Source organism: Agelaius tricolor, unplaced genomic scaffold, assembly GCF_023055355.1.
Source record: "Agelaius tricolor isolate 1412-34295 unplaced genomic scaffold, bAgeTri1.0.p SCAF_5, whole genome shotgun sequence".
Classification (NCBI taxonomy): domain Eukaryota; kingdom Metazoa; phylum Chordata; class Aves; order Passeriformes; family Icteridae; genus Agelaius; species Agelaius tricolor.
Window position 1 is genome coordinate 52,789,463 of NW_027269265.1, and position 26,994 is coordinate 52,816,456.

Consider the following 26,994-nt stretch of genomic DNA (forward strand, 5'->3'; position numbering starts at 1 on the left):
TATCTCCTGGAGATATAGCTCCATACTTCCTCGGGGCTCTACAGCTCCATCGTGCCCTAGATCCCAGCCCTAGGACCAGGGTGGTTATGGGGATGATCCCTGGAGAGGAGCACCACACTCCCCACGTTTCCCCCCACATCCTTATGTACACCTCAAATAACAGTTCCATTTTATTAAAGTTGATCCAAAAACATACCAATAAATAAAAGAAATTCCCAACAGTTCCATGTCTGGAGGAGGCAGAGAGCAAGGGGGTGTCAAGGCCACACACCCCCCAGCTCGGTTGCTCACCCACTGCCCACAAAAGGGACAGTGAGGGGACACGCCCTTCGGCACTCCACCTCCCTGAACCGGATCTTTATGGAAAACCAATGGATAAAACCAGCACTGCGGGGTGGGATGGTGACGCTCCTGGGGACGTCACCTGGACTAGGGCCGGCAGTACAGGCGCTCCATGGTGGCCACGCTGACCTTCTGCTGGTAGTCCTCCATCCTGTCATTCAGCTTCTCATAGAGCTGGGAGAGAGGCAGGAGTCATGAGGGATCCTACCCTGTCCCACCACGCTCCCACGCCATTCCCCATGCTGGTGCTCGGTACCCACCACGACGCTGTTCTCACTGGCGCTGCTCTCCCGCAGCGCCTGCAGCAGCTGGTCTATGGCGGTGTAGGGAAGCCACATCGTGGGGGACGTTGGGGACAGAGGGACCTGGAACGGAGAGGAACCCTCACATCATGTCCCCAAGGAACATCCCACCACATCCCAACTGCGGGTGAGCTCACCTCGATCCCAAAGTACTGGTGCCCTTTGCCCAGCACAGCATCCACGTACTCCAGGACCAAATCCACAGCCTCCTCCAGCAGATCGTAGTTCAGGTACAGGCGCAGCAGCTCGGCAGCATCCACTTCCTGCCAGAAAGAGGGAAACTCAGCCAGGGAATGTGACCAGGACTGGGACCATGCTGAGAGAACCTGCTCTGTGTCACAGACGTGTTTTATGAAAAATCCTTTCCTTAGGATTTTTTCTCCTGAGAAGCTGAGAGACCTCAGAAGCAAAATGTAAACAATGATTATGTGCTGCTGTGGAATGCAACAGGTGCATCTTTGTTTGGTTAGTTGTTTCTAATTAATAGCCAATCAATGTCCAGCTGTCCAGACTGTCTCAGTCAGTCACAAGCCTTTGTTATCATTCCTTTTCTATTCTTAGCTAGCCTTCTAATAAAATCTTTTCTCCTATTCTTTTAGTATAGTTTTAATAAAATATATATCATAAAATAATAAACCAGACCTTCTGAAACATAAAGTCAACATTCTCATCTCTTCCCCTCATCCTGGGACCCCTGCAAACACCACCGCAGCTCAGAGCCTTGGTACCAGGCACAGAGCACCTGGCAGGTGTCCATTGGAGAGAGGGTGATCCAGCAGCTCTGGGAAACCTGGAATTTTGGGGTTTTTGGGGACAGCTGTTCTCACCTTGTAGCTGTTAATGAGCCAGTTGGGCAGAGGTATCCCGTGTGCCAGGAGCTTGTTGATGACGCAGCGATGGTACAGACTGTTCTGGGATGGGTAACGCTCCAAGTAGGATGACAGCAGCCTCCAGGCTTCATCTGTGGCACTGCAAGGAAACAGTTCCCAGTGGAACACGTGCCAGCAGCTCCTGCCCCATCTGTGAGGCCATGGTGTGCTCCAGGTGATGTGGGGACAGGGTGGAAGCACAGCTCTCCCCACATCCTGTGCCCACAGTTTTGGCCTTAGGGGTTTTAAGGACCTGAGACCCTCTGGATTTGCACAGAGCTCTTGTCTCCAGATCCTCCTCCTCCCAAACTGTGGAGATAAACCTACCTGGACTCCTTGGTGGTGACCAGGGCTGAGAGTTGGTTGGCTGCCAGCCAGTCCCAGGCCTTTGCCTGTGCCGCTTCCCCTCCCAGCTGGAGCTTGATGCACCTGCACAACCAAAAGCCATGGGAAGGTGGGTCCCTCCAGAGCCAGCCCCTTCCCACTGGCATCAAAGTCCCTTACAGGACTATTCCCAACAAACAATCCAGCTGGACTGACAGGGAAAGAAGGCTCTTGGGCAAGTTGCACACCCAAGCCCCTGCATCCCTCCAGCCCTGCATCCCCCGAGGTGTGAGGGCACCCGGACGTACTTGAAGGTCAGGCCCTCAAAGATGGGCGTCAAGGGCAGCTTGAAGGTTTGGCACAGGGTGATGGCCGAGTCGAAGAGCCCGGCCCGGACCAGCAGAGACACCGTTTCCTCGGGCGTGGAGTTGCCTGCAGGGAGGAAGAGCAGGTAAAGCCTCCCCAGTAACACCCAGTGCTCACCAGGCCTCGCCCGGTGTTACTCATTCAGAGATGCAGCAGTAGGGTGCCAAGAGCCTCCAACACCCGGCAGCAGTACTCCTCAATCCATGGCTGGAGGCTTTCCTGGCCTCCAGAGCATCCCATGAGCCCAGCAGCTATCCCTGAAGGGACTGGACAGAGCAGCTGTGACCCACAGAGCTGTCCCTGATGGAGCACCAGCTGGAGAGGGACAGGAGAGGGACACAGGTAGCAATACATGATAGGGAAATGCTGCTGCTTAGAATCATTGAATGGTTAAGGTTGGAAGAAGATCCCCAAGATCATTGAGGTTAGGGAGAGCACAGCCTCATCACAGGCCTGCATCCAAGCATACATATTCTGGCAGCACAGAAACTGTGGCACTCGGCTCCCTGCGTCACCACTCTGCCCTCAAAGCAGCTGTTCCATCCTTTCCCTGCAATCCCACACTGGGAATTCACCTCCTCCTGACATTTAGAGGGGAAAGATGTGGACATGTTGTGTAACTTGTACCAGAGATACTAAAATACTCCAGGTGGGAGAGCTATACCTTCCTGCTTCCCAGAAAGGAACAACTTTCACAACTTTTTAACACCGTTCCATGAAGCAAAGCAAGATTGTCCAGGAAAATATATTATTCATCAATCAAAAAGGTTGAATTTAATGATCTTGAAGGTCTTTTCCAGCCTTAATAATTCTTTGCTTCCATTATTTCCAAAATGCCTTTTTTTTTTTGTCCCAACGCAGAAGCTCCTCCCACGCCCACTGCAGACCACCAGATCTTGAAAAAGCCAAAAAAAGAGGTGGAAAACTTAAAATTGGTTCTCCTGATGTGCATCTCAGACCCTGCTGAAGTCAGTGGCTGGATTTCATAGTAGGGATGAGAATTTGATGGTCCCTGGCAGCTTCTGGGTTTGCCTCTGGGACAGGACAGAGTGGCTGAACCCCCCTCACCTGCCACAGCTGCTGCTGACACGTCGTGTTCCACCAGGGTGAGCCGGATCCGTGCCAGCAGACATTCCCTCTCCAAATCCTCCAGCTCCAGGATCTCGATCTGCCGAGTGCCTGGAACAGATACTGGGTTACTGGGCTCTCAGTACTTCAAAAAGGGCACTTGAAGCACTGTGCAGAATGTCATGGAATCACAAAATGGTTTGGGTTAAAAGGGACCTTAAAACTCATCCACTTCCATGGGCAGGGACACCATCCACCAGACCAGGTTGCTCCAAGTCCTGTCAAACCTGGCCTAGGACATTGACAGGGATGGGGCAGCCACAACTTCTCTGGGCAACCCGTGCCAGGGCTTCAGCAGCCTCACAGGGAAGAACTTCTTCCCAACATTACATTTAGTCCCACCCTCTTGTCAGTCTGAAGCCATTCCCCCCTGTCCTGCTGCTCCATCCCTTGTCCAAAGCCCCTCTCCAGCTCTCTTGGAGCCCCTTTAGGCACTGAAGAGGCTCTGAGGTCTCCCCAGAGTACTTGTAAAAGCATCTCTACAACCCTCTGCCATCCTAAGAGGATTTGTACCCCAAAAAGCACCAAAGGAATGATTAGGATTTGCTGACTCTTCCCCGCTCCCTTGACTGTGCTTATGTCCTTGATACCATTGTCCTGCTCCCCCCTCTCCAGATGTTAGATAATATTTGGGAACAGCTGCTGCTTTGCCTGCCAGGCACATGCCACAAAAAAAAACCTCTTCAGAAAAAGAAGCAGGTTTAAAAATACCTGACCTTAAATTTTCCTACTGGAACGCTGAGGATAACCTGATCCCACATCCTGGGCTGTGGCAGACACAGGCAGAGCTTATTCCCAACAGGATTTCCAAAGGCACAAACAGCCTTGAAAAACTAGAAATTGCCTCAAAAAAATGGCTTTGTTTTAAATTACAAGTTACTTCCACTGGAAAAAAAGTGCTGTCAAGGCATCAAGCTGTTAGGAGCAGGCACAGGAGCTCCTTGGGGAATAGCTGTTCCCTTGGGGAAATTGCTGTATTCCTTGGGGAATAGTGGCAGCTTGTTGTTGGGAGACACTGGGAGATTTAATGACCTTAAAATCCCACAAATTATTGATCTGGTGGAGGCAGGAGCTGCCCTGAGCCATGTCCCAGCTCCCATGGGAGCTGCAGAGAGGCTGTGTAAACTCCAGAGGCATGGGAAGGACCAGGACTGGGCACTTACTGGGAACAGCCATGCACTCCCCATCGTGGCTCCTCTTCGGGGACGCTCCTGGACGCTCATACTTGCAGGAAAAAGCAGAAAGAGAATTTATACCCACCTGGTTTCTGAAGGATAAATCACTGATAGAATAAATCCCAACAAGAGCTCTCCATTTCAAGCCTTGATTCGGACCAGGGAAGCTGTGCAGTCCCTTGGGAATTCAGGATACTTTATCCTGGGCTATCAGGAACATCAGGATCAGGTGACCAGGCCGCAGCCACCACCTCCTCGAGTCCTGACTGGGATTTGAAACACAACACTAACTCTCCTCTGGACTGGTATTCCAGCTGTTCACATTCCCCAAGACATCTGCTGTCTTCAGCACAAGGTGATATACTCCTGTATCTGTCCACCAGCCCATTCCCAACAGCTACCCCACTTCCTCCTGCCCTAAAAAAGGGGGAATGGCACAAGGGTAATGGATGGGGTGGATGAGCAGAGCAGGACAGCTGGTCACAAGCAGCAGATAAGAAGTCCAATGTCTCTGTTCCCATCAGAAAGGATTCTGGAAGCTCCTTTTCAGGAAGCTCAGCATTCTTACCACAGCCCCAGAGGCTGGCTGCACTATCCAGGCGTATTCCGGGCGGATCAGGCGCAGGCAGTTGATGGCAGCCAGGAAACAATTGCCCTGCTTCTGGAGCCCTCGCAGCGTCCGCACCTCCCTGCCCAGCCGCATGCCATACTCAAACATCACTGTTCCAGCTGAAAACAGGGAAAAGTCATCAGCCAACAGCCTGGAGAGAGAGGCCACACAGCTGGCAGGGGCACGGAAAGGGTGTCCCAGGAGGTGGGCAGGTACAGGTGCATCCCAAGCTTTACCTTTCCGGTAGTTGTGCCGGTACACGTGGAAGGCGTAGAGCAACTCGTAGTAGTTGTGAGTCATCAGATCCACGGCCCGAGCATGGGACTCGATGATCCCAACGACCTGCAGCACACAGAGGCTCCAGTGGGTCCATAATCCCCTTAAAGGGAGGGTTGTGCCCCTCCCCTCCCTAAGCTGTGATCCCAGCGCAGGATTACCTCATTGTGCAGGTTCACGTAAGGAAATTCCACCAGGTCCTGGAGCTGGGATCGCTCGCAGAGAACCACCACTAGCTGGCGTAAGCAGTCCAGCTGCCTGCAGAGGGAAGCACAACCCTTTGGAGGAGCAGGAATAAACCCAGGAGCAGGAACAAGCCCGGGATTTAAGCCACAAACAACCACTTTGTGACAAGCTCCTGCCTTCCAAATGAGCCCTGCAGGGTTTTTCCTGGCTAAGAACCAACTTAAACCTTCAAGTTTCTCCTGTACTGGAAACAGAGATCCTCTGAAAAGGCCTCTCAGGAGGGCAGTCTTCCTCCTTCAATTAGTTAAAGAGCATTCCTATTTCTCCCCCATTATTCCAATATTTTCCTCTGCTAGGATAAAGCTTTCCCTACACAGTTCACTTTCCAAACTGAAAACTCAACACTGTATCTTTCCATTAAGCAAAATCAACTAGGCTCCTACAGCTTTTTAAACATACAATGCTACACAAATGATCCTTCAATCTCTTCCCTGTTTTTCTTCCTCCCATTTTTCTCTTTTGAGAGGGTGCCAATCCCAGGTGTCCTTCAGATGAACATCCAAAAATGAACTCTACATTTTTAAAGTCACCTCTACCCATTAACTTAACACAGCAGTCATGCCCTCCCCTAAAGTGTCATTTTCCCTTCAGTTTCATGGAAAAATGGGACCATGGACCTCCAAAACAAAGGCATAAGCCTGTCACCTACCTGCCTGGATCTGGGTTTTGTGTTAAAGCTACATAGGCTTCACTATTGTGCCCCAAATCCAAGTGATGTTTGAAGATGCAGGTCCTCAAAGTAGCCTGAAAACAGCACAAATCAGTTATAAACCCAGCAAGAAGTTCCTGTGGAAGAGGTTCCTGGAGAAACAGGGAAAGAAATGGCTGTACCTGGCTTCTCCAGTCATCTGCTGATTCCATGATGGCCAGGGTGGCCAGCTCGATGACCAGCTCTGGCAGACCCAGCATCTCCAACAGGCGAAGGACCTGGAAGGCAGGAGGGTTTGTTGTTGTTTTTATTTTAGGACCTGTTCCTGCCCCTCGAGATATTTAAGGGATTAGACTTTAAAGGGGAATATTTGGGTAAACCGCAGGGATCTGGATGAAATCCCAGCACAACAGGACCAGGTTATGGCTTCTCCGCAGGATTCACCTCTGTACGTGGGGGATTTTCGAAGCATTTCAAGCATTAATGATTAGTTTTCTGGATCCTAAATCCAGGGAATCCCTCATCAAACCCAGCTCCATGCTTGCAGCCTGCCTGAACCACAGCATTATGCAGAAGGATAGATCCTATCTCAATTTAAACATACTCACTTTAATTTGCCTCAGAGCTTAGTAACCCTTGCCTTAGGCAGCATCTTACATCGAGCCTGGACATGCCTGGCTTCTCCTTCCAGCAGCTGGATCTCATCCTCCCTTTTTCTGCTGGATAACCAAGTCCTTAGCTATTAGGAAACCAATAGGTGGAAAGTACCTAAATTTCACATACTCAGCTTGTCATTACCCCCAAACAAAGAAAAGCAAGTACACATTTCACATTCCAAAAGCTAAGTTTTCTGAGGCTCAAGTCACTTCCCACAAAGGCAGGGATTGAGGAGGAAATCCCGCTCCAGCGTGGGAGGACTTGGTGCCAGTTTACCCGCTCAGCACTATACCTTGTTGTAGTACTGCAGGCGTGGTGTGGAGACCACCTCGCCCTCCTCGGGCTGGATCAGCCTGTCCAGGAACTCCTCTCTTCCCACCTCAGAGGCAGCTTGGCAGAAGCAATCCAAAGCCTGGAAGCAGACTGGAATCAGCTCGCTGTCCCCTCAGGTGACTGATACACCTGCTGTACAGGTGAGGGGACAACACTGCCTGTCCCAAGCTTGTGAGGTCTTCCCAAGAGCAGATCGCACCAGGCCGCTCCAATCCCATCCTTTCCCAAAGGAGGCAGAGCTTGGGAAGGAAGTTTCCTGTGCACCTCTCCCTCCCAAAGGAAAAGGTTCCAGACCCTGGGAAGAAGATAAGGGAAGGCCTCACCTTGTGCCCTTCCCCCATGACGAGGTAGCACCTGCCCATCATGAAGCAGCAGGAGCCCATGTTCACGTGGCACCAGGGCTGCAGCAGTCGGATGTATTCCTACAGGAGAGAAGGAATGGCAGTTTGGATTCAGGTCAGCACTCATTTGTGATCAGCAGGCAGCCAGGACCAGCAAGATTTTGGTGGCTCCTTTAGCTACTGTGCTCAGGCAAATCCTGCTTCTCCAGCTTGAGGGCTGGTCTTTCCAACCCCACAGTCCCTTGGATGCACTGATCATGAAATCCTGGAATGATTTGGGTTGGAAGGGACCCCTTGAGCCTATCCAGACCCACATCCCTGTGAAAGGCAAGGACACCTACCACTCGACCAGGTTGCTCCATGCCTTGTCCAGCCTGGCCTTGGACTCCTCCAGGGATGAGGCAGCCACAGCTTCTTTGGGCAGGCTGTGCCAGGGCCTCAGCTCCCCTACAAGGAACAATTTTTTCCAGTACTCCATCTAGCCCTGCTCTCTTTTAGTAGGAAGCCATTCTCCCTGTCCTGTCAGTCTAGGTCCTTCTCCAAAGCCTCTCTCCAGCTCTCTTGGAGCCCCTTTAGGCACTGGAAGAGGTTCCCAGGAGACCTTGGGGCCTTCTCTTCTCCAGGTTCAATGTTCCCAGTTCTCTCAGCTCACCAGAGCAAAGCTGCTCCAGCCCTGTAAGGGGGAGATATCCCCCGCATGCTCCTGGGAAAAACAGTGCTCTAAACAGCTCCAGTGTCTGTGTGAAGCACCTCAGAAACAGCTCCCAACACACCCAAAAATCAGACAGGATTCTTCCTACATCCTGTTGCAGGCAACTGCAGGGAAAATATTGACAGAACGTGGAGGGCAGAGCTAAGGCTGCCCACGGAGGGCAGTACAATGGGCAAGGCAGGTGCTAGAAGGGGAATACCTGTGCAGGAGAGGGCCAGCAGCCAAGGGAGCACATGGATTACAGCATATGGGAGGGAGTGCCGATGGCACTGAGGGCACAGACAAAGTGAGATGACCCAGCCTGGGCCTGTGCCAGCACAGCATCCTCGTCATCCTTGGAGAAGCAGCCATGTCCTGCTAGCAGGGCCATGGGACTCAGCAGGAACTGGGAAGAGAAACCAGGACTTGGAAGTCAAGTCACCTCTACAGGTGTACAAACCACCAGCACCTCTTGCCTCACCTTTGCTGGCCATGAGTCCTCTCAAAACCACATGGCAACGTATCCGGAGCCCGGATTCACTCCCTGGATTAGAAGCTACAAGGGATAAATCCTGCTCCAGCTTGTAACACACAGTGAGCAACATGGAGAGCTTTGGCCCATGTCCCAGCCCTCTGCTCTGTCACCAGACTGCCCCTGTGCCCATCTGCTCCTTGCAAGGAGCCTCCTGTACCCCCCCAGTTTGGGTCACCATGCTCACAGAAAGCTGCTGTTACCTCCCCAGGGTCAAGGCACTTAATCCCAGTTTCCATGACTGACTGGGATCAGGGAGAAGAACAGAAGGCAGTGGGGAGGAGGAGGAGCTGGGCTCTGCAAAGATAAAAGCCTGGAGGAGACACCAGTGAGGCGAAAGAAATGCGAGGAGATTCAAAGCCTGCACATATGCCAGGAGGGAGAATGATGCTGCTCCAATCTTGGCATTTCCTGGCTCAAAAGCTCTAAAGAATTGAAATTCTTCTCTCAATTCTTCTCAGCAGCAACACAAAAGGAAGCAATTCAGCCCCCAGGTATGAGGGGCTGGGAGGATGAAAGGTTCTGCTGAAAAACAGGTCACTAACAGCCTGCCTGGCCTGCTGCCTCCAGGAATGCCCAGACAGGGATAAAGCTGCACATCACGTGGAGCTGCAGACAAGGAATTGTGCAGGTCAGAACTCGAGCACAAGCAACACCAGCTGCCAAGAGCACAGGGAGAAAGGTGGAGGAACAGTGATCTGAAATACAGCAGTCTAAAACCCCTGGAAATCAGGAGTTCACCATCCCTGCTACTGGGATGCGAGGAGCAGCCAGGGATGGAATGATGACAGCTGTTTCTCACATTGTTTTTTTACTAATAAGGACATTCAAGAAATAAATTAGTCCTTTTTGGACTGAAGAAATCCTTCTGAACCCAGGTCCCATGGGCAATCACAGGCAGAGGTGGTACAGGAAAGGCTGTGGGCACACCAGCAGCCAACAAGCTCTAGGATTGCTGGGATATTTAAACAGGCTCTGCAAAGATGTTTCAGGAGCATCATGCGGCCAGACAAGCCCTGGGAGAATAAACTCCTCCACGGAAAGGGAATAGCATAAACCTGAGTATCTGGATGCTCTTGAAAACAGATGAAAGAGAAAATGCAGAAGATGCTTCCCCCATGGCAGGGGAGTGGAATGAGATGAGCTTTAAGGTCCTTTCCAACCCAAACTGTTCTGGGATTCCACAATCTTAAATCACTCCCCATCAAACACTCTGTGGCATTGTCTCAGCTCAGAGAACAGCGATTAGGGGTGGTGGTTTTAAACTAAAACAGGGGAGATTTACACTGGATAGTGGGAAGAAATTCTTCCCTGTGAGAGTGGGGACACCCTGGCACAGGTTGCCCAGAGAAGCTGTGGCTGCCCCATCCCTGGAACTGTCCAAGGCCAGTTCGGAGAGGGCTTGGAGCAACCTGGGATAGTGGACAGTAGCCCTGTCCATGGCAGGGGATGGAACTGAACGAGCTCTGAAGTCCCTTCCAACTCAAACCATTCCAGGATTTCATGACTAGGGGAAAGCAGAACTCCAGCACTTGGAAGGATGATGCTTCAGGGAGTTTTCCAGCCCCTGTGAGGGCTGGCATGATGCATTCACCTGGAGCTGGGTGTACTGACAGCTCCCCATCAGGCACTCTGGGAAGAGGAAGCTGGGATTGCTGGGCCACCTGAGCAGAAGTTAAGGAACACAGGAGAATCCAGTCTGGAGAACTAGTCTGGAAGCCAACATGCCTCTCATGCTCCATTTGTGGGGGGAAAGGAGAGAAGATTAAGCTGCTCTTTATACAAATCATTATTCTGTAATAAGATTTATGCATATTAGAACAAAATCACCAGTACATCTAATCCCCAACTCCTGTTACCCCTCCAAATCCCCCAGCATCCCACCCCACCAAGTCAAGTAGCGAGAGCTTAAGGGCTTAAAGTCAAAAACTCAAATCCTTTATCGTGCACCTAAACAGGATGAAATCTGTGAAATCTTAAAATACCCACAAATCCCATTAATGCCAACAACCTCACTCCTTCAGGAGGTTTGTCTTGGAAATTTGGAGGTGGAAAACTGATTTTGGAATGGCAGGAGGCTCAGTGGCAATGGATTCACAGCCAAGGATACAGGAGAGGCAGAAAATCAGTCACTATTGAGGTGATAAGGTGGGGCCAGTTCAAACTTGTCTCAGCCAAAGAGGTGTTTGGTTGCAGGAAGAGTCGGGATATGATGTGTTTTCTGGCCACTTCCTGAAAGAAGAGCTCCACGATTGTTTGAGGGCCGGACACTAAAAGTAGAAATGAAAGGAACAGTGAGTAGAGAGCCTGCAGTAGAGATCCCAGGTTTTCCACCCTGTCCTGTGCTCATCAGCCCAAACAGCACAGATTAAGCCAGGGCAAACCAAAAGCACGTTCCACACTCCAACTTGTTGGTTTTGGATTTCTCCTGCTGTCTGGTTAAGTCAGAGGGAGCAGCAGGAGATCAAAGTGCCCCATCCTGCAGTGTTTATTAACCACAGCTCAATTAAAACACACAAAAAAAGGGCTCTGCTCCCTCTCCACTTGTTATTCCCAGCCCAGCTGCAGTTTTCCAGCATGACAGGGCTGAGGGAGTGCTGAGCTGGCTGTTCCATTCCCTCCCTCCTCATTCCAGCATCCCAAAAATCCCCCCTTACCGACTGTTCCCAACGCCTCTCCCTGAGCTGCCACCTCCTTCCCTATGTTTCACATATTTCTCCCCAAAGAACAGTGGCCAAACAGGACTTTCCTCATGAGCCAGCCAAGAAATAACCCACGACACCAGCACACACAAAGGATGTTTTCAACTTCCCTGACATTTCCAGCTGCCTCCTGCACCCAGACTCTCCATCAGGGAGAGCTCAGGCTCTGAAGATCACCAATGTCAGAAAGTGGAGGAAGCTCTTTCCCAGCTCACACGTGGCACTGCTGCCTGTTTGTCCCAGATTTCCCCAGCTCCCTCTGAAGTATCTCAGCCTCCAAGTGCTGACTAGTCACAGCAGGCCCTTACCTGCATGTTTCCTTCCCATCCCTGTTCACCTCCTCCCTCTGGAACCACTTCAAGGCCCACATTTCCCTAATTAAGCAGCCTTATAGTCTCCCAATAAAAAACTAACCCAAAAGTTACATCTTTGCAGCAGAAGATAAAAAATATGAACCAAATATCAGCTGCAATATTTTGGGGAGGTATTTCCATATTTTTAAACACGTTTTGGGCAAGTACTTCAACATTTTCATGCTTCCCTGAGCTGCTGCTCTTGGTTGCTGTAGGGTAAAGGGTGGAGAGCAGCACAGGTTGGATGGAACAGGTTGCTCTGAGCAACTCCAGCTAGTGGAAGGTGTCTCTGCCATGGCAGGGGGTGGAACTGGATGAGCTTTAAAGTCCTTCCAACACAAGCCATTCCAGGATTTTGTGACAGACCTGGTCTGAGCTACTACAGCCACTGTAAAGTATGTGAGGGGTAAGTTTGGCTGATGCTGCCAGGGTTAGAATGACAAATTTTCAGCTGAGTGAGGCATTCCCATCCTTCTCAGGCTGAGAGTAAAATCAGAGTTCAGCGCTCTGAGATCCTTTGCTGTTGCTTTGTTGTTTTTTTTTGGTTTTTTTTGTGGACAGCCTGACAAACATCCCCACTTAAATCAGGGTCATTCAACCACACAGTCCATTAGCTCCCTGCATAAAGCACTTCCCTTAGGTGGCAGAGTCAGGCTTAAATAACTGAAAGGGAGAGTTGATGATCCGTGGACACCTTACCCAGTTTGTGTGGTGTCAGAGCTGTGGTGTCTGCTAACTCCAACACAGAGAGATGCTGCAGATTAGATTCCCTAGGGAAGAAAGGAGCCATCAGTGAAGAGACAACAAAAGGCCTCCCGCTTTAACTGTGCTCATTGTTCAACTCCTACGGAGCACAGAACAGCGAGGCCTCACAGGGCAGATTTAGCACAAGGCAGAGTCAGCTCAGAACATGGAAGGAGGAAAAAAACCCTCCCCAGTGCTCCTGGAGTGATACTCCCACAGCAACCACCTGCTTTCCACACCAGGAAGGGCATTTCAGGTGGATTAAGGAGGACTCAAAGCCAGGTCAGGTAGAGACTCACAGCGTGTCCACGGGGACGTCGGAGGCCAGGCACTGGCTCGCCCACCGGATCAGGAAGTAGGACAGCAGCAGGGGAGAGGTGCGGTGCAGCAAGTCCTGCTGGGACTGGAAGAGCTGTCCCCCTCCCAAAACCATCTGCAAGGAAAGCCCAGAGCTTGGCACACTTGAGCAACAGCAGGACAAGGGCAAACAGAGAGGTTTGTAGCAGGCCCAGCTTGTCCCTTCTGCGAACAGCAAGGTGCTCAACAGCCTGGCAGGAACTCAGCCCTTCCAGGGAACCAGCAGGAATTCTTGCCCCATGTCTGGAAGTGTTCAAGGCCAGACTGGAAGGTGCTTGGAATTAAACACTCTTCAAGGTCTCTTCCAACCCAAAGCATTCCAGGATTGTTGTCCCTAAGACTGAAATCATGGCTTTGCTGTAGAGATCACCTCGGAGTCTCCATAAGCTCCAGCAAAGAGTCACAGGAGATGAAACAAGCCAAGCTTTTGAAGGACACAGGTACATCAAGGTGGGAAAGCAGCAGGTCACATGCCTCATGGTCTGGGAGAGCCCAGCTCTAGAGGGCACCTTGCAATGCACCTTAAATGCTACCAGGATAACCTCAACCAGGAAAAAGGCATTTATTGTAAACCAGGAAACTGCTGGCTATTTCTAAGCAAATAATATTGGTTTAAACAAGGCTGTCCTTGTCTGGGGACTTGTTCCACATCGCTGGGTCCATCCAAAGCAGCAGCACCTTGCCTCACATGGCCTCAGGCTGGGTGGGACAGACCCAGACCAGTCCATCCCACCATTCCAAACACAGCTACCCTCGTGGGGGCTGTTTGCTCTGGCTGGAGCAGCTTCCAAGGGGCTCAAACTGCAACCTTGGAGTGTGCTGCCAGAGAACGGAGCTGCCATTGCTGCTGGGAGAGGGACAGCTGGAAGTGCTGCATGTGTGCTGATTCACACAGGAGGCTGGAATCCATGCCCTCCTCCCACAAATACAGCTTGGCTTCCTGCTTCCTGGATGTTCATAGAGGAATAAAGGGAATTAGGCTGCTTTGCTTAGGAAGACAAAAGCAGCTGGAGGAGAGAGCAGGACCTGCCCAAGCCTCGGGCTATTCCAACAGCCTTGTGGGATAGACAGAGCTCAGCCCTGCACCAGCAGCAGAACCCCACGGGATTCCCAAGTGCCAGGAGCTGTACTCACGGGATCTCCGAGGCGCAGCAGGAGCTGCTGGAGGATGAGCAGGTCCCGGCAGAGGAGGAAGCGCACGGTGCAGATCTTGGCCACCCCCCCGCACACCACGTGCGCCGCGGTGCTGCTGCCGAACAGCTGGGACAGGCTCATGCGCAGCGCCAGGTGAGGAGCTGAGGGGAAAACCACCCAGGTGAGGCAGGAGCCACACAGGCAGGAAGCATTCCCAGGATAAAGGACACTTCCTAGCGTTTCCCAGAAGCTGGTGAAGAGCCTTCACCTCTTTCCATGTCGGCGTCTGTCTCGTAGTCCATCTCTCGGATGAGCAATCCAATGGCATGGATGGGATTTCTGATCTCCTGCAGTTTGCTGTGGATATCCTCCATCACATTTTCCCTGCGACATCAAAAAGATCCTACTCATCATCATGAACAGCAACCTAGGGTTCCAGCTGAAGAGGGCTCCCTTACACTCCCTTCCAGTGAGGATCAGTATCTGATCAGCCTGGACATTCCTAACTGGAATCCTTGGCTAGCTTGTGAGTTTTATTACAGCGCCTGCAGGGACCAGTCTATTTATTCCACTCCCTCAGGCTACCAGGAAATAACAGCCAGATAGCTGGCATTCCACAAGGAAACAATTTCGGTTAGCACAGGAACCAGACAGGACCACAAGGTTTGACCAAGGCTCTGATCTCTCCCTTCTGTCTCCAGGCACTTCTTTTCACACCTAACAGGAATTTGTGCCTCTTCTGCTCTCCAGGTTGTGGATGGAAGACCCTGCTAACAACTCCAAACCATGGTCCCCATCCCTGGAAAAGTCTCCTGCAGCACAGGGCAAGGAGCCCACACATCTCAAACGCCCTTGGATGACAGGCAGGGACAGCTCTGGACAATCCCAGCTCAGCCACTCTGAGAAGCTTCTGGAAAACCCATCTCCTTACGTGTCATTAGCTATCAAGTCCTCCAGGATCTGCTCTGCAGCCTTTTCTGGAGGCTGGAGGCGGGAGCAAGCCATTTCCATGATGAATGCCATTTCCATAGAAATTGATTCTCCAATCAGGCGAAGGCACTGGACAAGACAGACAACATCACGAGACATCTCCAAATCTGCAATGAAAGAATCTAACTGTGTATTTTCCAAGAGATTTCCAAGGGAAGGTGGGAAGACCATGCAAAAGCCAGTTAGTTCAGCTCCTATCACCAGTTACAGCAGACGGGTCCCAGTTCCCTGTGCCAAACCTTCCCCAATAACAATGAGGCTGAATTAAAGCTCAGGAGTCAACAAGGGAAAGATTTGGGCTTTATTATTCAGAAAATAAAAAATGATGCAACAATAAAAAAAATGAAATTCCCTCCAAGGGATTTTTTCCAGCCACAGGTTGAAAGAAAATAAGCAGCACAAAAAAATATATCCTGAAGAAAATGGCTCAGCTCAGCTGTGCAATCCTTTATGGGTCAGATTTTAAATTAAATCCCATTTTTTGAGACCGTGACTGTTTAAACAGCCAGGGGAGGAACTGCTGGGGCTCCTGCTGAGGCTCCCAATCCAGCTCAGGCCTCCAGCTTTCCTTCCCTCTGCTCCACAAAAAAGCTCAACCAAACAGATCCCACTTTATAAAAATATATAAAAATCACTCAAGCATGAAAATGGAGCTTAGGTAACATTTTCCACTGCCTTTTTCTTAGTGAAACGGCATTCCAGGGCCAGCAAAGCACAGAGGGCACTGTGGTGACAATATTAATGACATGTTTTCCATACTCTGGCATTCACTTCCTGGAGACAAGGAACAGCACGGTCCCTTTCCACAGCTGATGTGAAAACATTTCATAATTTCTGGAGAAGTTTGGGTTGCAATGGACCTAAAAGCCTATCCAGTTCCACCCCCTGCCATGGGCAGGAGCACCTTCCATTATCCCAGACTGCTCCAAACCCTGTCCACCCTGGCACTGGACACTCCCAAGGAGTGTCCACAGCTTCTCTGGGCACCTGTGCCAGGGCATCCCCACCCTCACAGGGAAGAATTTCACTCAACCCAAACAATTCCATTACTCTACTGCCAGCCTTGACACTATTTTTTAATTGCTGGTGTGAGCATGATGGCAAATTTCACAAAGTAAGTACCCCTTTTTTGGCAAAGCCAAAATAAAACTATTTGCATGCAGCTATGGATCAGGAGCTCTTCAAGGGATCTCTTTGGAGATCTCTAACAGGAGGGGAGAAACTCCATGTATTCTCACCTTCAAAGATGGCAGCATCATCCTCAGTCAGGAGGTGCTCATTGGAGAGGAGATAGAGATGATCAACCAAGGAGCAGGGCACAAGGAAGGACATGGAGCCCTGAAAGGTGAGGAGAAAGTCCTTGAGCTTCCCAAATCCTCTGGAGGAACTTGTTCAGGGAACCTCACCAGCACCCAGCCTCACCTTCTTTAGCAGGCACACCATGCTGGTGTAGGGGTTCAGGTGCAAGGCCAGGGGCCGGGAAAGAGCTTCCTGGTACTGCAGGCAGCAGGCATAGAACTTGGACCAGAATTCCACCTGCAGCTGCCAAAACTCCTCTGGAGAGCACTCGTATTCTGTCACACTGCCCTGGAACTGGTGGGGGCAAAACAAGGGAATCAGGAACAGCCAAGTGAAATAAGAGCAGGATAAAACAAGGGAATTCACAGACCCAAAAAGAACATAAGGATCTCTCAGGTAGGTCTCCTAATAATTATTATTTGGATTATTTGGAAGATAATCCCTCTATTTTGGATTGTCTTCCAAAATGATGAGCAACTGCTCTGCAGGGTAGTGGTCTGGGCACCATGTGATGGGTGACCAAAGTGCACGCAGGGAGCAGAGGCAGAACAGCCAGGATTCCAAAAACCCAAGAGGGAAAACGAAACCCCAGGCAGGAAGGATGAAGACTTGTACTTTTTTAAAAAAGTTACATCACTCCCTTTGGAGAAAGAAAGGATAAACCAAGGTGTGGGGTCACCTGGCACCTAAAATATCGTGACATCATGTACAACACAATATCCTGGAAGGAAAATCCATCTCACCTCATTTTCCACAGCTAAGGTGACCTCTTTCCTTAACTCCTCCCACGTCAGGTCCATGTGCCTCTCAGTTCCTTGAGAAAAGATCTGCAAAGCAGCATAAGAAACTTGGATTTTAAGGCAAAATAAAAGTCTCACCAAAGGTTCAAGCAGCACTCAGTGAGGTAAAGCAGGACAAGAGCATCAGCCAGCACTTTGTAGGATGGAAGTGTTAAAAAAAAAGATCTGGATGCTAAATTTGGGATACATGGATGTGTGGCAGTGTACAACCACCACACCTCAAGGATTTAAAATCCAGGTGATATGGCATTTGGGGATATGGATTAATGGTGGTCTTGGCAGTGCTGAAGGGAATTGTCAGATTCCACCATCTCAGAGAGCTTTTCTGACCTTAAAAATTCCATGACACATCCTGCCAAACAGCACCACAGGGCGCTGAGCCCCCATTCTCCTGGCTACATCAGCAGGAATGAAAAACAAGCTCATCAACTTGCTGTGCTATCCAAGGGGGAAAAAACCAATTATCTGGATTCCAGGTTCCATCTCTAGCTATGAGCACACAGCAGCTGCAGCACAGCCCAGCAGCCACCAACTCACTCCAGGGAGTCCCCATGAAAACATGCCTGGCAAGAGCTCCAAGGAATCCTGCTGCCTCACATCTAAAGGGCCAGGAAGAGGATGAAAAGAGAGCATCCCAAATTCCCACTCACTCACCTGCAAAGCCTTCTGGATGGCTGCATTAGAGAACCGTCCCGGCATGAAGAGATATTCCAAGTAGATTTCCTGCAAAAAGATCGTGACTTCAGGAAGCTCAAGGATGAGGAGGACATTTAAGCTGCTGTTTCTGGTCTTTCCTCCCATTATCAACATCATCCCCTGGATCTGCGTTTCTGTCCAGACCCAGCTCCAACCTGGGATCAAAAATGGCTTCCTGCACACTCCTGACTTTGTTTATTCCCATTCTCTCTCCTGAGTGACCTCGCTGTTTTCGGTGCTGTTCTACAGGTGGCTCACCCTGGGGTCCTGATCCTGCCGGACCGTCACCTCCTCCTCAGGGAGCGGCTGCACAAACACCTGGTTCCACTGGCCAGCAACATTCCTGGAAGGAAACAAACCTAGAATCAGTTTGGCATCCACCTGAACCAAACCTGTGGCTTTCATCAGCAAAAACAGCCCTCTGGGTGTGGAAAAGGAGGTTTGTGCAGTGACAAGGGACAGATTTTGGCAGGAGAGGTTAACTGTGGCATTCCTAGCCATAAACTGATGGAACATGTTGGAATCCTTCACTTAATTCAACATTCTCCCCGTCTCATGAACTCACAAGCAACTCTCAGACTGACCAGTAGCTTCTTCTCCTAAAATTTGCACACTCACAGCATTTTTCATCCATTCCTCAACTCCCTGGCCCTGCACCAAGCCATCCTCTCAGCTTTATACTCAGGGATGGTCCTTTCCCATCACCATCTCCCCAGAACATGTTTTTTCCTGGAAGGCACCACCTGGTTGTTTTGAAGTAGCTGTGGGGAAGCACAACGCTCCCTCTACCATGCTCAAACTCCACTTTCAGCAATCCTGCTGCCTGGATTTTTACATTTTCCATGTTCCGGCAGCTTGAGTATAAATCTCTAAGTTGAGGAGCTCTGTCAAGGTTTTCTTGCAGTTATCCCAGTGATCCATGCCCAAAACTCACTGCTCAAAGTTGATGTATTTCACAACAGTTTGGTTCTCCTCGTTGTGCCACAGTGCCCAGATCTCGGCCGAGGTTAAGGCAAAGTCAACCAGAGTCTCCTAAGAAAGAGGGAAAGAGCCAATTTCTTTTCTTATCCCCAAATTAGAATACAGCAGAGAAAGGTGGGTACTTAACAACAGCAAAACATTCCCCTGTGGAATTTAACCGGCTTTGGGAATTGTTCAGTCCGGAAAAGAGAACGCTTTGGGGTGAACTAATTGCCCCTTCCAGTACCTGAAGGAAATCTATAAGAAAGACAAATAGGGAATTTCAATAAGGGCTTGGAGTGACAGGACAAGGGGGAACAGCTCCAAACTGAGAAAGAGGAGATTCAGATGGGATACTGGAAGCAATTGTTCCCTGTGAGGGTGCTGAGGCTGCCCAGAGAAGCTGTGGCTGCCCCATCCCTGAAAGTGTCCAAGGCCAGGTTGGACAGGGCTTGGAGCAATGTGGTCTAGTGGAAGGTGTCTCTGCCCACAGCAGGAGATTGGAACAACAAGAGGAGCTTTAAGGGGTTCCTTCCAACCCAACCATTCTGTGACTCTGTGATTTAAATCCCAAAGTCCAGGACTCTTCCTCCTGGGAGCCAGGCCCCAGCTCTCACCTGTGAGGAGAACAGGGAGGAGATGTGGTCAAGGCTGTAGCGGTTGCTCTCAGTGCTCACCAGCTGGAAGACACAAAACTACAAACACACCTCATAAATAATTTCCTGAAGGACTAAACCAACACATCTCATGGAACATCATCATTCCAGTCCATCTCCCTGCCTGGTGCTAGGGGTAACAGAACCTAAGAGGACAAGAAGGGTGAGCTGAGCACACCACTGGACCCTCTGCACGGAAATCCTGGCTTCACCCTTCTCCCCAAGGACACTCATCCCTGCCTGGACCTGAAGGACTCCCAAGTCTTTCCAAACACTAAACTTGAAAAACTATAAGACCACCACACCCAGCACTACCAGTGACCACAAGATGTGGGAAAAGAAGGGGACTAAGGTGGGAAAGCCCCAATTTCTCAGCTGCAGGCCCAGCTCTGCATGTTCTTCCCAGAGCAGAGCACTCATGGGACAGCAGGACTCATGTTACACACTCTTGTTCTGTGTGGGAATTCCCTGGAGAAAGGGATAAGCTGTCTAACAGATGAGCCTGGTTTATGCCGTCCTTCCCCTCCTGCTAAATTTATCCTTCTCCACAAAAAGTTCTCCCCAAGTTGCAGAAACATCCACATGCTCCCAGGAGCCTGGTGTAAACACACCACCAGCATTTCCATGCTTTTAGCTCCTTTTGGACCTTTCCTTTTCCCACGGCACATCCACGCTTTCAGAGCAGGAGGTAAACAAGTGAACCAGCCCTGATGGATCAACTTAGTCACACAGGGAATTCCACTCCCAGAGCTTGGGCACACATATCCCCCAGTGCTGTGGGGGGAAAAATGTTTATTTAGAAACCACCGATCCCTCCAGAGGGTCACACGTGAAACTTTTCCCTATTTCTTGCCTTCCAAACCCAAGTCCTAGGGGAATGAGTCCTGCAGCTTGAAGAGCCCGTGGCTCCATACCTGCCCTCGCTTGGGAGCGTGCATGTAGACTCCCAGGTAGAGGCCCAGGGACTGGGAGAAGGCCAGGCGCAGGCGGTGCCCAGTGCCGGCTGCCAGCCGCAGGTCCCTGCTGACCGGCATGAACTCCAGCAGATCCGCCACCATCAGGCACATCTGATCCTGCAAACATCAAAAGCATCAGGAGAGCAGCTTAGGAAATACTCTGGATTGAGAAACCGCTCCTCTCCTTCCCCCTTCCAGACATCTGCCCAGAACTTTGCACAACAGATGTGAATTATGGCTCTGTACACTTACCTGAACCACTCCTTGGCTTCTCCCAGCTCACCTGGGCCCCCTTCCCACCAATCCCACGGGCTGCCAGAGCCCAGGCATGTAGGAGAAAGCTTCCCCTCCCTCCCACAGCACATTCCAATGCCACTGAGCCGTGAAAGCACCGTGCTGCTCCATTAGCTCTGGCACTCAATATCTGGAGCAAGAGGCTTTTATTAACTTCCTATTGACAAAGACACTTTCATTACTGCTGAAAGCAGGAGAAAATCCATTTGGGATGGCTCCTTGGGCCTCAAAGCGCTCCTGCCTGCCTTCCCAAAGGCTCCAGTAGGTCTGGAAACAACCCTTAGCCCAGCAATGTGTATGTTGCATCTGAGATGGCCACACATACATTGCATGATGATACACAAGAGTATCGCTATCAAATATCAGAAGGCTTCAACCCATACAGAGCAACACCTTACCACACCAGAACGCTTCAGGTGCCTGCCCATACAGAGTAACATCACCTCAGAAAGCTGCAAGCCTCTGCCCTTCTTGTTCTTTAGCCCAACATTTCATACCCCTCATGCTGATGCATTGCACCTGTGTGCCCTCTGTTCCCTTTGGGGATTGGTCAGTAACACCTCAGCACTCCATGGCTCATCACCTCCAACACTGCTCACCTGCTTCTCACAGCTGCAGCCCATTGGGGATGGGGCTCGGCCACAGCCCCACTCCCAATTCCCACAAACTGTGTGCCTACAATTCCCCCCTTTTTTTTTTCTTTTAAATAAATGCTATGTCTACTATTTCTCTACAGGGCCCTTGCAGAAGAAATAGTAAACATGGTACAAGTATCTGTTTTGTAGGTTCCACCAACTCTAGAATGCATCCCTGTACTGACCTTGATTCACTCTCTAAACTTGCATATTATTAAAATCTTTATACTTACATTTATAGAATATTGACAATTTCAATAGCAACATACAAGAATAAGCCAAAGGCCAAACACCAAGATATCAACAAAATCAACAGCTATACAATTCCCCCAATAGCTATACAACTTCTAACAATATCAATAATTATACAGCTATATAATTCCAAGTTATAATCCTTTTACAATTTTTAATAAAATAACAGTGAGATCAGTGTAGAATTGATAAAATGCAAGCACAACCCTTTGTCTGCATACTATGTAAATACATTTACAAAACTAGATCTAATGTGGATAATATGCAAAGACAACCATCCAGTAATAAAAACAAGAACAAATTCCAAGGCAGAACATTGCCTAAGCTGCAAACAAAGCCCAGCAAAATGGGAAACACAAAGTTGAGCTCAAGTCACCAGGTTGGTTGAGGGCTCTGTCATTTCCACAGCTGGGCTCCCTCATGCCATTTCCATCTACCCAAACAAGGATGATAATTCACACAGAGGATATGGAATCGCTCCATCCAGGCAGTGTGCTCTGAATTTCTCCCTCTGGGAAACCTGCTGGTACCAGTGCTTGCACTCAAAGACAGGAGGGTCCCTTGAGCAACAGTAAGGACTCAACTGGCTGGATGACTGCAACTGAGTATAGTTCTTTTCCACAGTGCTCCTATCCAGGGAGCAGTTCCTTCCCACAGTGCACCACGGATATTCCAATATCCCCTCCACGCACTGCAGTTAGGAATACTTGGGTCTTTCAAATATCCAGGTTTACAATGGAATTCAGTATAGTCACCTGTGGAGTACAGCTTGGTTTATTCGACCCATTTCAGCTCAATATTGTTTCTGCCCATATCTTCTTCCAATGCTGTAAAGAACACCAGGCAAACTGGGGGGCTTGTCCACTGTCCTCTAAGACAGATGATTGTTGGAGATCCTTTCAAGATATAGAAATTTGGGCATTTGCACTCCACAGTATCACTGTGTTGATATTCTTGCAAGAAGAAGACAAGAAGCTCTGCACTGTGAATAGCTAGAGGTGTGCCACATCCCCCAGCTTGTCCTTTGCACGTTGGCAGCTCTGTCCAGGTCCCATAGTCTTTTCCTAACTTCTTTCCAAACAGTAAATGCAGTACTTGCATCAGTCTTAAAATCTTATGACTTTGTCCATCGTAAAACACTACAAAGGGCATAGTCACTAGTCTCAATTCTTTCTCTTTTCCACAAAGCTTTCCATGTAGATAAAACACTCTGTTCTTCACTTGGTAAGTTATTTCCCATTATGTCCTCAGCAGCTCAACTGTACCCCAGGTGTCAAAATCAGTCTGGTCCAGACCAGGCAGCTTCTCCTGCTGCTCTCACCACTAGGCTGGGCTCTGTCTCAGGCTGTACCTCACCCTACAGCCAAACCCCAAGTCACATCAGGGTCACCATAGGTCACAACACACACCACAGCATAAGCTGTAGTTGAGAGGGCCACTATTCACAGAGTATCACCATACAATATCAGGAGGCTCCAACCCATCCAGAGTATCACCCTACCACATCAGAGGGCTTCAGGTATCTGCCCATACAGAGCAACATCATCTCACCTCAGAAAACTGCAAGCATCTGCTCATCTTGTCCTTCAGCCCAACCTTTCATACCCCTTATTGTTGATGCACTGCACCTGTGAGCCCTCTGTTCCCTTTGGGGGTTGGTCAGTAACACCTCATTACCTTCAACACTGCTCACCTGCTTCTCACAGCTGCAGCCCATTGGGGATGGGGCTCAGGCACAGCCCCACTCCCAATTCCCACAAACTGTGTGCCTACGGGAATGAAGCTGGACAGGAAACTCCACACTTCACAGACACTGCTACAAACACACACCATGACTGTTCTCACATATTGTCCCATATCCCAGTGTGGAGAAGCCACAGCCACAATTTAAAGGGAGACAGATCCATGTGGAGCACTCACCTGTGATTCCTTGGGCTTCGTTTTGCTCCCCTAACCCCAGGTTCTGCTCACCTTGTAGGACCACATCCGGAGCTTATGGTCCTGGCAGAGGGCGAAGAGGAAGGCATCGTGATCCAGGCAGTGCATGGAGAGGCTGACGGGCACATCCGAGGGGCCACCATCACCTCTGGAAAACCGGAGGTTACATCAACACCTTCAAAGAAAATTCTCCATCCCTGCAAGTGTCCAAACCCAGCCTGGACACTGGTCTAGGGGAAGGTGTCGCTGCCCTAGGCAGAGGTGGGACTGGATGAGCTTTAAGGCCCCTTCCAACTCAAACTGTTCCAGGATTTCATGATTCTAAAATCATGGCAGGTGCACAGATCCAAGGCAGTGGGGTTCCTCCATTGTGCTTAAATCCGAATAAACCACTAGATGAGATCAGAAGGGAATGTTTCAGCACCCACAGAGCAAATGATCCCACCACACCAGTGACACCCAGTTCTTCGCTTGCTTTGGTGGAATTGAAGCAGATTCCCACTTCCCCATCCCCAGCTTGGTACTTGCAAAACACAGGTGAAGGATCCAGAGGGAAAAAAGGATCCAAGCAGTCCCAGCATGAATCCTGCCAGCCTCTGACAAGGACCCAAGAAGCCATGAGCAAGGATCCTGACAACCCCATGATACCTTAAGTTTTAGCTTTCATATTTTCCAGATTCCATACTGCATCGGTATAGAACTCTAAACTTCATATGAAATGTTAGCAAGTTCTCTTCCCAGTTTAGTTAGACAACACAATCCTTTTCTAGCCCAAGAACCAAGGACACCATTGCAGCTTCAGGCCCAAAAAGTAAACAAATAAACAGTAAAAAAGTAAACCTTAAACAGCAGCAAATTGAGGAGAACAATGTGGGAGGATGGATCCTGCCAGACCCCAGGCAGGATCCATCCAATGGGATCCATCCAATCCATCCATTGGGGGCAGACCCCCCCAATGGTCCAAATCACTCAGGGCATCAAAGGACTCACTCCCACTTGCAAGAAAAAAGCTCTAGGACTCAGCTTTGCCCTCTAAGCCACCCTAAAGATCCCAACCCACCACGGAGCATCCGTGTGATCCCCATGTAACCTCTGCTCGTCAGGAACACGCCTGGCTCCTCAGCACAAGGGCAGAGTAATCCCTAATCCATGCTGGCTGCGAGCCACATCCTGGGCAAATCCTTGGAGGCCATTTACTAGAGAACATAGTCACAGACACACGGAACAGCAGGACCCTGCTAATCCAGCATTCCATTCCCAACTTCCGTATTCTGATAGCTCCTGTGACCCCGTTAACTTTTCTGGGTGGAGTATTTATAGGTGCCTGTGTGACTCAAGCTAAAGATTCCAGGTGAGGGGGTCCAAAAGCCAAAATTAGCTCAGTTTATCTGTCCCCAGGCACTTACCTGATGGCAGTTGGCATCCAGCCCGTGAGGAAACGCTGCACCACTGAGCTTTGCTTCAACTCCACGACAGAAACACTTCCTTCAAAAACAAAAGGAAAATCAAAAATGAAGATCAAATTAAACTCCAAGATGGGAGAGGGGTTGTAGTGCCCAATCCTTACCAGGAGCATCAGGAGGAGGCAGCTTAAGGACAAAGATCCCTCCTGAGGCAGAGGGAAGGGCAAAGAGAGCCTCTCCCTCACTGCTCAGCCAAGCTGCAGAGGCCACGGAGTTGGGAGCCAGCCCTGGCACGCTGGGAATCACGTAGTAATTGGAGGGATCCCTGATGTGGATCTTGCTGATATCTGTAAACACGGACTGCACTTGGCTCTCCGTTATCAGCTCCTGTGGGGAAACAGCAGAAAACAGCCTCAAGTTGTGCCAGAGGAGGTTTTCCTATATATGAAGCCCATATGAATATCAGGGATAATTCCTTCATGGAAAGAGTTATCAGGCACTGGAACAGGCTCCAGTGGTGGAATTCCCATCCTGTGTGGATGTGGTGCTTGGGGACATGGGTGGCCTTGGCAGTGCTGGACTCCATGATCCTAGAGGATTCCATAAAACATCAAATCCTGAGCACACGTCTCTACGGTACAGGAAAAAAAACCCACCAGACATCAATGGAATGGCAACTGTCTCCTTGATAATAAAGATTTTTCCAGTAAAAAATCTCTGGCATAGCTCAGAGAAAACTGCTGGTGACGCATCCCAGGAAGAGCAGCTCTGCCACAGCACAGGGTCATCCCTTGGGAAAGCTCTCCAGAGCTCTAAAAGCAGGAGAGAAGCTCTCCAAGAGAGGAGAGGATCCTGGTAAGAAGCAGGCACAAGAGGAAAAGTCAGAGCAAATGGGGAGAATCACGGAATCCTACAATAGTTCCAGTCAGAAGAGACCTTAAAAACCATACAGTTCCAGCCCACATCCATGGAATGATGGTAAATGTGATATAAACCCTGCCTAGGATCCATCTGCCACATGAAATACAGATTTCAACCCAGACAAAACCATCCTGAAGCCTTCTCAGCTGAGGGAAAAAAAGACAATCCAGCCAGGGAGGGCTCTGGAAAAGCTGAAGCTCATTCCCAGCAGGAGCTCAACTACAGTGTCATGACACAGGCTGGACACCCAGCCAGTTCCTGAGCAAAACACGGCGAAATTCCCCAAACCTCCACTTTTCTTCTTGTTCCCGCTGTATTTTGGGTCTCCCAAGCCCTCCCTGTGCTGACAGGGTCCCCTGCCCCGGCCTCCGGCGGCATTCCTGGCACTCACGCTGCGGTAGAGGCGGGCGGGGTGCGGGAGCAGCAGGCGGTGCACGGTCTGCGCCGTGATCAGCAGCACCACCAGGTGACTCTGCACCTCGCACAGGTGGATCCCGCCCGGCAGGAACGGGCAGCCCTGGATCCGCAGCCGCACGGCGTTGTTCAGCAGGTTCACGTCCAGGGACTCCTCCACCAGCTCCACCGTGTCCCCCGACGTGCTCCTGCGGGAACAGAGGGGCACACCTGAGCATGAGGAGGGTCTGAGAGGGGAGCGAAGGGCAGAGATGAGGATGAGGAGGATCTGAGGGACAGGAGGGTCTCAGAAGGGTGAGAAGGGAGAGATGTGGATGACGAGAGTCTAAGCGAGGCGAGGCGGACGGGGGCGTGCACTCACCATCGCACCCAGCGATTCCTGGTGGCGGCCCCGAGCTGCGCGCTCTCTTGGTAGCAGAAGCCGCCGGCGCTGTCGCTGTAGCGCCCGGCGGGGAGCGGGGCGATGCCGGGGGGGACGAAGCTCAGCTCCTGCGGGGATCGCGGCGGGGCCCGGCCGGCCGCGCTCAGCTCGAGGCAGCTCCGCGCCGCCAGAGCCGCCGCCATCTTGGGCCGCCGCGTTCCCGCCTTGGCCGCGCGGGGCACGGCGGGAAGGGGAGGGAGCGGGCGCCCCCCGGCGGGCGGGAGGACG

At 50.5% G+C, this 26,994-nt stretch overlaps 1 protein-coding gene across 1 annotated transcript; it reads right to left on the reverse strand.

Annotated features, from left to right (window-relative positions):
* Window positions 1-152: 152 nt before the first annotated feature.
* Window positions 153-26,930, reverse strand: NUP160 (nucleoporin 160). The gene is made up of 35 exons (XM_071427989.1): window positions 26,707-26,930; window positions 26,323-26,533; window positions 25,175-25,397; window positions 25,014-25,092; window positions 23,641-23,755; window positions 20,447-20,605; window positions 19,494-19,571; window positions 18,851-18,948; window positions 18,175-18,259; window positions 17,875-17,943; window positions 17,164-17,247; window positions 16,544-16,714; window positions 16,360-16,459; window positions 15,063-15,228; window positions 14,400-14,515; window positions 14,132-14,292; window positions 12,940-13,073; window positions 12,596-12,666; window positions 10,952-11,111; window positions 10,436-10,505; window positions 7,601-7,699; window positions 7,237-7,356; window positions 6,470-6,565; window positions 6,288-6,382; window positions 5,554-5,650; window positions 5,353-5,458; window positions 5,075-5,235; window positions 4,495-4,555; window positions 3,272-3,382; window positions 2,146-2,269; window positions 1,841-1,942; window positions 1,472-1,613; window positions 782-907; window positions 603-707; window positions 153-516 (listed from the first exon to the last, which is right to left on the reverse strand). The coding sequence occupies exons 1-35, from the start codon at window positions 26,907-26,909 to the stop codon at window positions 430-432; spliced, it is 4,185 nt and encodes a 1,394-aa protein (XP_071284090.1). The 5' UTR covers window positions 26,910-26,930; the 3' UTR covers window positions 153-429.
* Between the last annotated feature and the right edge of the window lie 64 nt (window positions 26,931-26,994).

What these genes read in the sequence shown, in the direction of transcription:
- NUP160 (XM_071427989.1), bottom strand. Translation starts at nt 26,909, where the DNA reads ATGGCGGCGGCTCTGGCGGCGCGGAGCTGCCTCGAGCTGAGCGCGGCC. An exon ending in AGACGCCGACATGGAAAGAG is followed by an intron (nt 14,293 to 14,399) that starts GTGAAGGCTCTT and finishes TTTTCCCCTCAG; the next exon opens with CTCCTCACCTGGCGCTGCGC. An exon ending in TGCTGCGCCTCGGAGATCCC is followed by an intron (nt 13,074 to 14,131) that starts GTGAGTACAGCT and finishes CTTTCCTTGCAG; the next exon opens with ATGGTTTTGGGAGGGGGACA.